Source organism: Apostichopus japonicus, chromosome 1 (assembly GCF_037975245.1).
Source record: "Apostichopus japonicus isolate 1M-3 chromosome 1, ASM3797524v1, whole genome shotgun sequence".
Lineage (NCBI taxonomy): Eukaryota > Metazoa > Echinodermata > Holothuroidea > Aspidochirotida > Stichopodidae > Apostichopus > Apostichopus japonicus.
Genome location: NC_092561.1, coordinates 4,080,001 through 4,093,643, shown reverse-complemented (window position 1 = coordinate 4,093,643; position 13,643 = coordinate 4,080,001). Strand labels below are relative to the sequence as shown.

Here is a 13,643-nt window from a genome sequence, read left to right as displayed (position 1 = left end):
AACCGTAAAATATTTTTACGATCACACCAGCTTTGTTTCTTTGTTTATATAACACATGAATTGCTACGTGACATGAAGATTGTAACTTACGTATAGGTGGTTTATATATTATAATAAGATACTATTATACCTAAAAGAAATGTTCAGAAGACATGTTTGGTTCGAGTAAAACGACCTTAAAAGCGTCTAGTCTGGTATTAAAGTGATATATACGAGAAACCATTTATGCTGATTTAGTGTAACACAAGAGATGTATTACTCTGCATAGAACATTGTTGATAATATTTTTCATTATAACATTCATAATCGTGAATATTATGTTAAAGTATAGTACATATTAGCCAGGCCTAACGAGAGGGGGTTTGACATCAGTATATTACAGCCCGGGACCGCGGTTAATTGTGGGGCCTGGAACATAATGGATAAAGATTAATAATAACCCGAAACCATGGCATCCGTTTATAGGAAAATAGATTAATAAAAAAGTCTTTTATATAATTAAATCGTATATTAAAAGATCAAAAATGACAAATTCGGCTAGTTTTGCAATCCCACAAGCTAATCGAAAGCAAGATTTAGCATTGGAGGATGCAAATAACTGTTCTTCATTCGAAATTATTTTCATTGAACAAAACAGAGCAACAATACTTTTGTTGGTATTTTCTAATCATACGGAGCGAGCTTGTCACCCTTCATATCACTTGACATTCCTTTCCACTTTTAGATCATACTTCAATCGACTCTTTCAGATGTTAAACATGCAGTAGATACTAAAGTCGAGCGAATATCATAAGAAGCAGTGAAATCAGACCACGGCTAAAGAATGCTGAGGTGGGTCTTCATGCAGGACAAATACTAAATTTTCCTATCCGAAATGTACGGTGGCTTAATAGGGACATTGGGTAGGAAAGAAATTGAGATAAAAAGTCAAAGAGTTTGACTTCAAAATTCATTTGGAATAAAAAGTTGACTTTTATCTCAAAATTTAAACTTTTCATCTAAAAATTTTCTTTCCTATGTCTCTATTAATCCACTGTAGAAATGATCTTCCGAATTTTAGAGAAAAATGATTTAAAATTGTCAATTAGATAGACATAAGATGTGAAGCGAAGTTATAAGCCATTCGATTTCTCCCACATGTTCATCTTGTAAATTATAATCTTAAAGACACGTTCCCAGCCCCATAATTATTCTCCTGAACGTCAGCAGTTCTACACATATGTTTCAATGTACTTGATTTTCGAGATCTAACTTTACAAGTTGCATTGAAGTCATTTATACAACTCTGCAAACATTACAGTTCGGTCCCCCTCTGTTGAATATTCTTTCGCAGCCAAGTTTATGCGAGGTTTGGTAAAACATATGTCTACAGCAAATGTATCTTATGGTTTTGCGACTATATGATGTATCAAAGTAACCGTTAAGCTAAAGGGGTTGAGGGTCTCATTGCTTAATGAACAAAGGTGGTGGCTCACTTTTCTTTTCCTTTAAAGTAATTCTAGGGAAATTATATAAACTAAGACCGATCTTAATCATCATGATCCGTTTCATCTTAAATTTCTAGTTTTTCAGCAAAGTTTGATAATTCCGTCCTCATCAGTTGTAACCAGCCGTTGATATTCGATTCAGTGTGGTGTATACTCTGGATATTCGTTTCTTTCATGTATGTTTTTCAGGATGACTTTATTCTGGTGTATGTTGGAAAGAACATTTATAAAGTTACAAACGTTGATCCAGTTCTCTATTCTAATGAAGCACATTTAAGAATGAACAAACAAGACATTTTAGATGTCGATTCTTTTGTAGAGACTTTTCCGCAAACAAATCCCTTCTTTTCTTTCTTCTTTCCTTTTTGTCTGTTATGTTCCCTTTTCTGTCCTTTGTTGTTTATTTTCTTGTAAATCAACTTAAGTTGGCATTGCGATGTCTTGGCAACAACAGTACCATGATCTCGTTAGAATGCTTTAATTTTTCCTCTACGATTCCGTAAAGGAAATAGTGAACAAGTTTTGCACTTTAGTTTCATGAATTCTTAAATTTTTCCTCTACGATTCCGTAGAGGAAATAGTGAACAAGTTTTGCACTTTAGTTTCATGTATATTGGGTTTGGGACATAACTTCTACTTATTTGTATACTATTACTTGAGCTAATTCCAAGCAAAAACTATCTTTAAAGTTATAAATATTATATACTACTTGGTCATACATATAAAGTCAATACAGGAAGATGATATCCTGGATGGTATTATCACAGTTGAATGTACCCTTTATTTGTCGTTACATCAGAGTATCCCGACAACAACATTTATGATACTACTAGTAATATTAAAGTAAGGAACACTGAGATATACTCACCAGACCATAAGAAAATATCTTTCTTGAATGATATGTAGCTACAAGTAGCTTCTCTCCCTCCTCTGTCATCAAAGTTGTCATACACTCTGCTGTATCTTTTGTCCGTTTGGTTGTCAACAACTGCTGACCATCTTGACTGTACTGTGTGATGATACGTTTTCCAGTACTATGCCACAAGATGTATACAAAACCTGCCCTGTCTGCACATATACTCCAAGGATACCAAATATTTCCGCCAAAACCTGGTTTGGGAAGCTCGTATAGTAACTCTGCCTCCTTTTTAGATGTATCCATGGCAACAGCACATGTACATTTCCTGTCTATATCGCATATCAGCAGAACGCCTTCATGATAAAGGATATCTCTTGAGCATTTTATAACCTCTGGCAGCTTCAGAGCTCGAATGAACTTCAATTCTTCATCAAATATGAACAGCGATCCAATAAATGTACCTACAATGATGTGGCCACGTTTAGGATCAGTAGTTATACAAGTCGCAACCTTCGCCTTCATCGTTTTGATATTATCAAGGAGGGACGTGATGTCATTTTGAGTAAAGGACCCATCATGAATATTATAAACACCAACCTGATTGGATTCACAAACCGAAGCTATCTTATCACGTGATAAAGCAGCACAGTGACGATTGGGATAAAGAGAGCTCCCTTTGACTTTATCTATCTTGTCATGACGAATCTGACGTCCTTGTCTGTTTATGACAGTGGTAAATGAATGTTCACGCGATAAACACCCAGAGACGACGATGTAACCGGATCCAGTACTTGTTATACCATTTAAATGAAACCCATCAGCTTTGGTCACATCAACATCAAGAACAGTTTCTACATTATCCGATATATCTACTTTATCAAGACACAACATTGGTAAATCATCAATTGTTATATCAGATAAAGATTCCTTTCCTGTAAAATCTTTCATTATATCCTCAACCAGAGGTTCACTCGCAGCTCTTATATCAGGAATACACTGTGCGTCAGTCCAGTGGTTATGTGATTCAAGGACACTCGAAGCTATAGTAGACATATTTTCAAACTTATTGACCCATTGGTTACAAAGATCTGATAAGTTTTGTGTTTCTCTAAGCTTGCGTTGCTGTTGTTCTTCTATTGTTTTATTTCTCTCATTCATTACTGCATCAAGTTTGTTCATTGTTTCGTCAATCTTTAATACTCTGTTTTCCATTTCATTTCGTTTGGTTTCCTCTTTTTCTTTTGATTCCCTAGTATTAATTTTAATCATCCTGTCGTAATCTTCTCTTATTTTTCTAATTTTCTCTTCCATTTCTGATTCTAATTCTTTCAATTTTTTTTTACTCCTTTCTTCAAGAACTGCTTTGAATCTGTTGAATTCTTTCTTTTCTTTCTCTTTCTTATTCTTTAACTTCCTGGTCCGATCTTCGTACTGCGTTTTCCATTTCCTTTTTGTATCAGCAACGATTGATGTAAGTTCTGCATTTACTTTGTTTATCTTATCAGTTAAGCGGGTTACATTTTCTTTCCGTTTTACAAGTTCTTTCAATTCCTTCTGCAACTTCTCTCTTTCTTCTTTCGAAACATTCGCAACGTCTTGTAGGTCATGACCTTTGTGTTTTCCGTACGTACATGTCAAACAAACGGGGAGGTTTCCACAAGTACAACAACACAACTGAGCCATGTGTTCTGGGTGAGTATGGCACCTAGGAGCTTCCTTTAATGATGCAAGTTTTTCTAGTGTAAGGCTCTTTCCCTCAACATCTTTCAGAGCTAATACATTTTCCCGATGATCAGCAACCATCTTGTTGGTCAAGTGAAATCGATAGCACTTTTCACAAAGAAAATCTTTGCACTTAAAACAGTATGCTGTAACCTTTAACTTCTCTTCACAGCCAACACATTCCCTCTCTTCTTCATTTTCAATTGTTTTCTGAAGCTGAATAAACTGCAGCATACTTTTCATATGGAAGTCAGTCTTGAATCCATCTATCCTATTGTTTGGTATTTTACAGATATCTTTACAAAGAGGACATTCAAACGTTCCAACCTGTCCTTCTAGTATAGGTTCCAGACATTGTTTACAAAATCTATGTAGACAGGGTAATAGTTTCGGTTCTTTAAACAGATCCAAACAAATTGAACATTCGAAAAATGTATCTGCGATGTCTTTCCAGGGCGATGGGCAGGCCATTTTTATCTCGAAATTTAAGCTGTAATGAAAGTTATAAAGATCAGTGTGTATTATTATCATAACTGGAGTAACAAATTGAAAGTAAGAAAATGAAGTGGAAAGACCTGTAATGAACTGAAAGTTATTAAGATAAGTGTTTATAAGTAAGAAAATTATGTAGGGTGACCTTCAATGAGCTGAATTCAAAAACTGTTCATTAACCTACGGTATGACGGTATTTCTTTCCCTTTAAAACACAGAAGTTGAAATATTGGTGCAACTCGATCACTAACAAGGGGCGTGTACAGGATTTTCTAACCCGGGTGCGTGAATTACTATCCTAGCGGAGCGCCACCATCGTACAGGAAAATTTCTGGTTTTGATACCCCCCAGATCACCAAAAATGGCACTTCTCGGGCTTGAAATGACCAACCAGATGTACACTTTTGCCTGAGAATCAAGAATTTCCCAATACTTTCATCCATAACCTTTTGAAGACTGTCACCAGTCACACATCATGTTCGACCTCATCGCATCTCCTGTGGATCATTGCTTTTTGTAGGTGATGCTACGTCGCGGTCCACAATACCCGTAAGCCCCACTTTTCTAGGTTTTAAGCCCATTACTTGTTCAGAATTTGAAATTTCACAATTCTCGTGAATAAATTCAATTCAAAACATACCCATAATGTTGCACAAAACTTCATATATGGACAATACAGAAAACCCCTTTCAACCCCTAACACACCGGTCAAAAGTGCACGAGTAGAGGGACGTATGATGAAGAATGGTGGTCAGGGAATTTTCGAAAATTCCAACACAGTTAATTTATTGGTGTACAAAAATATTGAAACATCTTATAACGGCTACTATAAAACTTATTTGAAGGAAATGAAAAAATACCAGATATTTCCAATGATCTGTTTATTGTGCAATGCTTCGCCAGTGGCGTAACGATGAGCCTGTAGACTCCTGGCCCACAGGGGCCCTATCAGGAGGTCCAAGCAAGGGCGTCCGCAGAAATGTTTATAAGGGGGAGGGATCAGTACGTCATAAAGGTGTAACACAATACTTGATAGTATGTAAGCGGAGCGCCAAAATCAGTTGGCGTGGAGCGTACGACGATTTTTGGCCAAAAAAAAAATACCCCGAGATCGTCGAAAAAGACACTCCCCGTTCAAGTTTCATTTACACATCGGTTATTTTGAGATCTCATGTCTTAGGATTTTGACTTTCAATAATTTCAGTAATGCATTACCAGGGGCGTATCCAGGATTTTTAACCCGGGGGCGCGAATTACTGTCTAAGCGGAGCGCCACCATCGGTTGGCATGGGGCGTACAAGAAAATTTCTGGTTTTGATACCCCTAGATCACCGGAAATGGCACTTCTCGGGCTTGAAAATGACCAACCAGATGTACACTTTTGCATGAGAACCAATATTTCCCAATATTTTTTTTCATCCATAACCTTTTTGAAGATTGTCACCAATCACTCATCATGTTCGACCTCATTGCATGTCCTGTGGATCATTGCTTTTGTAGGTGATTCTACGTCACGGCCCACAATATCCGAAAGCCCCACTTTTCAAAGTTTAAAGCCCATTATTTGTTCAGAATTTGAAATTTCACATTTCTCGTGAAGAAAATCACTTCAAAACATATACATAATGTTGCACAAAATTCAATCTATGGACAAGCAACATAGAAAAACCTCCTTCAACCCCTAACAGACAGGTCAAATTGCTACGAGTAGAGGGAAGTATGATGAAGAATATTGGTCAGGAAGTTTTCGAAAATTCCGACACAGTTAATTTATTGGTGTACAAATATTACAACCTCTTATAACGGCAATTATAAAACTTCGTTGAAGGAAATGAAAAATAGCAGATATTTCCGATATCAGATATTTCGAAACCGAACACTACACACATAGGCGTAGGAGGCGGGGGCTGCAGCCCCCCCCCCCCCAGCCAAACTTTTTCCCCTGAAAATTCGGGCAATATGCTGAGAATAAATGAATAGTTTAAAAATGATCTCCTTGGTAATTAAAATAAAGTTCTAAGCTTGGCAGACTAATTCGCCATTACTACTGTAAAAGAGAGTTTTGACATAATTGGACCTGTATGCTTTTTCTCCATCTACATAAGACATTTCGTTGTTTACATTAGCATCCTGCGGAATACTGCGCAACTTTGACGGACCGTACGGTACACGACGGCATGCGATGTAATGACCTATGCTTGCTTATATGATATTGACATTAACATGTTGAACGCGCGCGGATCGCGCGCGAAAAATTTTGGTTATATTTTTCAGGCAAGTCGTTACAGCCCCCAAATCCAATTGGGCTCCTATGCCTTTGACTACACACATAGAAGGTTTTGAGGCTGTTCATTTTTGAACATGCATTTTCATGCTCACTGATATTATGTGATGTCTGCTCTTTGCTTTACAAATTCGAACAGGCGTGTAGCGAGTAATTTGCCAAGGGAAGGGCGAAGCCCGTAGGCAAACTATCTAAGCGAAGCGCCACCATGAGTTGGCGCGAAGCGTAAAAGAAAATTTTGGCCGAAAATGCCTGCCAGATCGCTGGAAATGACACTTCCCAGGCCTTGTAAGTTGCATCTAAGCATTTTCTATTTTTAAATTACTAGCGATATCATAGAGAAAATTTGCTCCGGGGGGGGGGGGCGGTCGCCCCTTCCCGAAATGCGTCATGTTCCCCGACGACTCGGTCGAGTTCAAGACCAGCCACAGTTGGTTCCATTGCACAATTGAACAATTGTTTAAGGCGTCCATACACATACAAACGCGTTATGCTAGACCACATATAGTATAAATATATAGATACATTAGTGAGAGAGGAAAATGGAAACGTCAACTAGAGCACCAATGGTGCAGAAGCTCATACCTTTTCGAGCTTAAAAACGTAGGCCCCACAAAACTTTATGTCCCACCAAATTTCAGGCCATTTTTCAGATTCCACCAATTTTGGGCCCATGAGGGATAAACACCCCCCCCCCCCCCCTCCGTTAGCAGAATACTGGCCACACCACTGGCTATAATTCCTATTTCCCCCCTTTAAATCCTGTTTTACCCACTCTCTCAAACAATACCACTGACTTACCCTATTAAACTTTCTCCCCTCTACCTGAGCAGACCTGAAGTATGAAACGCGAAAAGGGCAACCGTATTTCGTTGCCTAAACTAAGTTTGTTTCGTTGCCTAAACTAAGTTTGTTTCGTTGCCTAAACTAGGTTTGTTGCTGTCTAAACTAAAGTTGTTGCTGCTGTTTTACCATGTTGCTGTTGTTCTTTGATGTCTAAACTTACGTTGACGTGTCTTAAGTCACGTTGACGACTAAACGCGCCTTAATGTCTAAACTCACGTTGATTTCTAAACTTACGGTTGATGTCTAAACTCACGTTGATATCTACACTTTCGTTGCTATCTAAAGTTCCGTTGTGAACACATTGTGAACGAACATCAATCCTTTCTTTTCCAAAAAATTATAACAATCAACCGCAAGTTGCTAACAACATATCTATTACAGAGATTTTCATGCTAAATACAGCCAATGATGTTTTCTCAAATTTCCCGAGATTTGTTTGGTTAATAGTCCCTACCCATTGTCTGCAAACATGCTTGCAACTTCAGTGCTCAATGAACGCAAAGTATGATGGTTTAACTATGTAACGCGAAAGGGAGGGGGGGGGGGGGTAATCGTTAATGTCATGCCGGATTTGTAGCAACAGCCATGTAAATATCCTTAGCAAACCTGATTTGTCGAACAAAATCACGTTGTTAACGATATTTACATGATAGTTGATACAACTCCGAGGACGTTATTTACATTTATATTGTTAATGTCATATTTGAATAATTGTTTTGTCACAGAAAGTTATGAGTTGAGACAATCTATGAATTTTGCGGGAAGCTACCGCAACATCTCTGATACTGAAAAGGACTTTAAATCTCACAGTATGTTATGTTCTCTCCTTTTTGAGAGTTGATAATGTAAAATGTGCATTTATACCACAGTTATTTCTTCGTTGCAAACTTGCGTAAATTTTTGCGGTCCCTTTGACCACGTGCTTCAAGTCATGATTCTGGTGCAACACTAATTCGTGTGCATAAACTACTGCAGTCATACATCGTCAAAAGTAGTCATTGAAGTTTCGACATTGCGTAAAAATGTTATTTAAATACTATAATTTTCGTGGAGTTGGTTGTTTCCAAATACTGAAAAGAATCCAGGGTAAATGTTGGATCAGTTGCTCTATGGTTGGATGTAGTCTGCCCTTCGTGAGTAACAAGAGGGGCACAGTACTGATGTACGTAGGCAATATGACTCACAGAACTAGTTTACTAAACCCGCCAAGCAAGTTCATTTGTAACACCAATCCAGTTCGGAGTTTCGATTTGCGAAAGGGATTGTGTTGTAAATGGAATATACACAAACCTCGCTCAGCATTGTTAAGAATTTTAGGCCAAAAAAACCGCTAACATGTTATGCAAGAAACGTATCATCCAAGATACACTCGAGTTTTGACTAAGGCTATGTGTTGTAGGTAAGGTGATATGATCTTTTCTCCACAAATTTTCAGGATATTCGCATGTGCAGTTGAAACTCCGAAGTTTGAACAGGCCTAATACAAATTGCGTGGAATTTAGCGAGATATGCACACTACATTTGCGGGGATATTTGAAGAGTTGGGTTGCTGGTGAAATCGCTGCAGGTCAAAGCATCGAGGTACTATATATGGAGTTGGCGAGGAGGAAAGAGTGGCAGGGCAGGCGAAATGAAGGTCGGACGGTCGCCCTTGTAAAACAGCGAAGCTATGGCACTGGATGGCATCCGCAATATATATATATATATTGTGTAGAGCATTCACAAAGTACAGGCAGTGATAAGATCGCATCTTCTCAACTATAAACACAAGTAAAAGTATAGGTCATATAATAAACGCAATTGGTGTTCGATCGGGACGAAAACATTTGTCTTTAGTAATATTACTGTCATTCGTTTTACTTGATTGCCGACATTCACAACATATCCAGACATCATGTAATGGTTCAATAATTCAATTTTAAGTACAGTATTTTATGTTGGCATTTTGTCTCGACACTCGTTTTACTTGATTACCGACATTCCCAGATTATCTCTACACATTGTTGAAGGGGCTCCATGATATCAGTTTAAAAGTGCAGTATTTTTATGCTGGTACTTTGTCTAGACACTCGAATTGTATGATTTCCGACATTCACAGCGTATATGCATAGCCTATAAGTATAACATTATAACATATTAAAAGTTGTTTACCGTGCAGCCTCCTACTCGTATGAGTTGTACTAACGCACATGTTATCTGATAGGCTGGCTGTGGGAGATACGGTAGCTTATAAAACAAGGTTTCCACAAGTTTGCGTTTGGTGACTCCAAATAGACTTGGACCTCCAAGACCCCTTTTGTTTTTGGTGCAGGTGTGTATAGCCACGTACAGTAGACTGACCTGTGTTTATCATGCCGTAGTGTTAATGTATCAAAATGGTGGTTCTGGCCATTTCTATAGTAACAGCTAGTTCTGCTTATACTAACACCTTTCTAGTGTACTGAAGTCATCGAAACCTCAACGCATTTTGCATTCTGGTTTACATTACGCGGTTGAGCAAATTTGAAAAACGCCGATAGCAACAACGTAAGTTTAGACAACGACGTATGTTTAGACAACGGAAGTTAAAATAACAACGTGAGTTAGAGCGACAACGTGGTAAAACAGCAGCAACAACTTTAGTTTAGACTGCAACAAACTTAGTTTAGACAAGGAAATATGGTTGCCCTTTTCGCGTTCCATACTGAAGCACTCCTTGCCAAAATTTTGGCTGGCTGCCTACATTCCTCAGGCTCAAAGACTTCTAAGAATCGGCAAGTGCTGATTGGCTATAGGGCTCTCATGCTTACAGTTCTACAGTTAATAACAACTCCCAGCCCTGCTTTAATTCCACTAACAGCCACTGCAGAGCTTAACCACAAATGTAAACAAACACTGCAGAGACTGGGAGACAATTAAAGGAGCTTTGGCAAAAGGTGAAGGATTTTTTTAAACAATGGGGATTAATTGTAATTAACTTTTGATCAAAAATTATTAGGCATCATCTTATTCATACACAATCCAACAATCATCAGTTCAACTTTGAATATGATCCATCAAAATCTTGAGGAGATTGAGATATTTGAAAATATTACAAAGAATGACCCCTGATGACCCCCTAAATGACATTTGAACTCAATTTTCCGAACACCCCTCATAACCCTCATCCCGAGGAACGTTGTGACCAAGTTTCATTATAACTGGCCATACACTATACGAACAGGAGCAATTTGAAAATATAGGGCCGCGGCCCGGGCCACAAAAGACCCCTAGTTGATCTTTGATCTCAAATTCATGAACACCCTGAAGGTAAAACTTCCATAGTACTATCGTGACAAACCCTCAACATTGTACCATGGAATCTGTAGGAGAAGAAGCATTTTGCGTATTTCCACAAAATGGCCCACAGGTGACCATTGACCCCAAATCTCTGATGGCCCTATACCCAAATGGTCCTTGTGTCCAAGTTGTCGGTGTAAGGGGTAGGGTGAGGCGCACGTCCCTTCTGTAATCTTCGATCTGTCACTGGCTACCCTGTGTATATAATAGGGATCAGCGCTGTAATTATGACTGTTCCTCTTTCTCTTCCCGAGGTCTTGGCGTTTTTCTTCTACTTCCTCCTTTTCTCATTTTCTCTCTTTCTTCTTTTTCTTTTCCCTTCCTTCCTCTCCTCCTTTTCTTTTTTCTCCCTCTTTTTCCCTTTTTTCTTCTCTTTTTTCTCTCCTCTTTTCCTTACCCGGGGGGGGGGGCGCGCCCCCAACGCCCCCCTGGATACGCGCCTGACTATGGGTCCGTATGCAATGAACATAACCAGAGAACCGTTGGTGGAGGAAAATTATTGAAATGTCAAATGCTTAACTTTTTTTAATTTTTGTGTTTCCATGGGGAGTGGGCAAGTGCCCCCACCCCCCCCCCCTACTGTATGGAGTATAATGGAGACTACTCTACAAATACAGTAATCAAACCTTAGCATAGGCCTAATTTCGGCTAAAAATTTGTCTCCATCTAAGCCTAATTTCCTGTGCTTTTTATTAACCAGATACCCCGAAGGCATATATCTTTATTCTTACCTCTTATTATTATAGTTATATAAAAGCCCGGCCTTCTTTTTCAAATGAACGCAGTTTCAAGTCTGTTGAAGGTCCAATGCATTAGAAGCGATACACACAATTAATTTTGTAGTCTAATTCCATATTGTAATATGGTGTTTATTATTATGGAAATAGTGTTGCCCATGTACTTCTAAACTATTCCATTAAGTTGTTAAATTCCTATCATTATTAATGTACTCGATTAATAACTCGCTGTTTAACTTCACCGTAATTACTCCAGTTTCATAACCAACCCTATCACCATTCAATACTTTCTGGTTAAAATGGCCGAAAGCTGTGATACACTGTGTACCTTCATGCACACATTGAACACAGAAACCTAACGCAGAACAGATATAGTTACTAACCTTGTGCTTTTAGCATTCAGACAATGGAGTATTAAGGCGTCTTTGTATTTCACGTTGAAATATCAAAAGTACTTGATTCATACTTTATCTAGTTGCTGTTGTTGCTTTTGTTGTTTTTCAAAGAAACTAAATGACAATACAACGGACGAGACGCAAAGTACCGGTGTCCGTCCAAAACCAGGCGATAATAATGGAAATCCTCTGTTGCTGATTTGGGTGTTAGTGTATTAAACAATTACCTTACACCCTACCGTAACTTGTTCAACGAGGTAAATGAATCTGGAGAAACTATCACACAGTAAATACGCGCGTACGCGCGTACCATGTATGGAGGGTCATGTGATGTGTTCCAGGGTGGTACTAATATACTACTCTCCCTATTACGCATGATGATTTCACCCAACTAGTACGTAAATGTGTTTGCGTGCTTAGAGCAGCAGACGAGACCCGTTACCTAGCAATAACCGTGCCTGTAGCCTAACGTGATAGCTATATTCCCGTCGAGCAGCATTAGGCTCTGTTCCATGGAGAATTCCGTGGTTGCACTGAACTAAACATTTCCCCACATTTCATTCACTTATAGCGTGTTGTAATAACGTTAGGCCATATGAGACAAAGCTTGCCCCTAGAGCTGTATTAATAAGTAAGATCTATTATGTAGAAGGCATGCCTTCATTCAAGAGAATAAGGTTGAACGTTAGCATATTAGCACTACTTCGTAGGCCTGAAGTACCAGTACCTTCTTATGCCGTTAGTTCCCATGTCCGAACCGACCAATCTTTCACGAAGTCACTAACACTGTTCTCGAACTGCTACAGAGAAATATCAATATAGTACCACCCTGGAACACATCACATGACCCTCCATACATGGTACTCGCGCACCCAATTGACATGAATCCTCCAGATTCATTTACCTCGTTGAACTTGTTTAATGGCCTTGATAATAAATACACATATGAAAGTGTATAGTTAAAAGCTGACGTACACACCGTATGAAGGTCATCGGGATGCTGTTGTTGATAGGAACAGATATCGTCATATTTCCAATGGGATTTATCTTGCTCGTATCTCTCTACATGATCATCTCACCACCCTCTGTCACTTTATCCTAAAAAGAAAGAAAATATTATCTCCCAACCAGCAACCTCTCCCCGCTACCCTCCCAACTCCCAGATTGCACGTCAAACTCATTGACATGGTTGGAATGTACCCATTCATGCATCATCGGTAAATTTTCCCAACTATACGAAACATGTCGATGATGGTCGTCGCTCTTGCAAATTCAAACGTTGACTATTACTTTACGGGTCGATCATACCTAATTTAACATGGTTGGGAATGTTGCAACATTTGTCAGCAAATCTACTTTTAACAACACGGCTCTTCCGTCGCTACTGAAGCCATTAAACTTGGGCGATTAATTCTCCTAATTTATCGTTGAATTTTTATGGAATCTGTAAATTTATGTCATAACATTAAGATGATAGAAGATGGTAAAAGAAACACCTACACT

The 13,643-nt window shown here is 38.6% G+C and overlaps 1 protein-coding gene across 1 annotated transcript; it reads right to left on the bottom strand.

The window, feature by feature from the left end:
• Positions 1-10: 10 nt before the first annotated feature.
• LOC139959596 (uncharacterized) lies at positions 11-12,899 on the bottom strand. Its single transcript, XM_071957366.1, has 2 exons — positions 12,129-12,899; positions 11-4,558 (listed from the first exon to the last, which is right to left on the bottom strand). Exon 2 carries the CDS (start codon positions 4,537-4,539, stop codon positions 2,326-2,328), a length of 2,214 nt encoding a protein of 737 aa, XP_071813467.1. The 5' UTR covers positions 4,540-4,558; positions 12,129-12,899; the 3' UTR covers positions 11-2,325.
• Positions 12,900-13,643: the final 744 nt, after the last annotated feature.

Bases quoted from the DNA above. Each gene is read 5' to 3' on its own strand.
- LOC139959596 (XM_071957366.1), bottom strand. From the start codon at position 4,539: ATGGCCTGCCCATCGCCCTGGAAAGACATCGCAGATACATTTTTCGAA.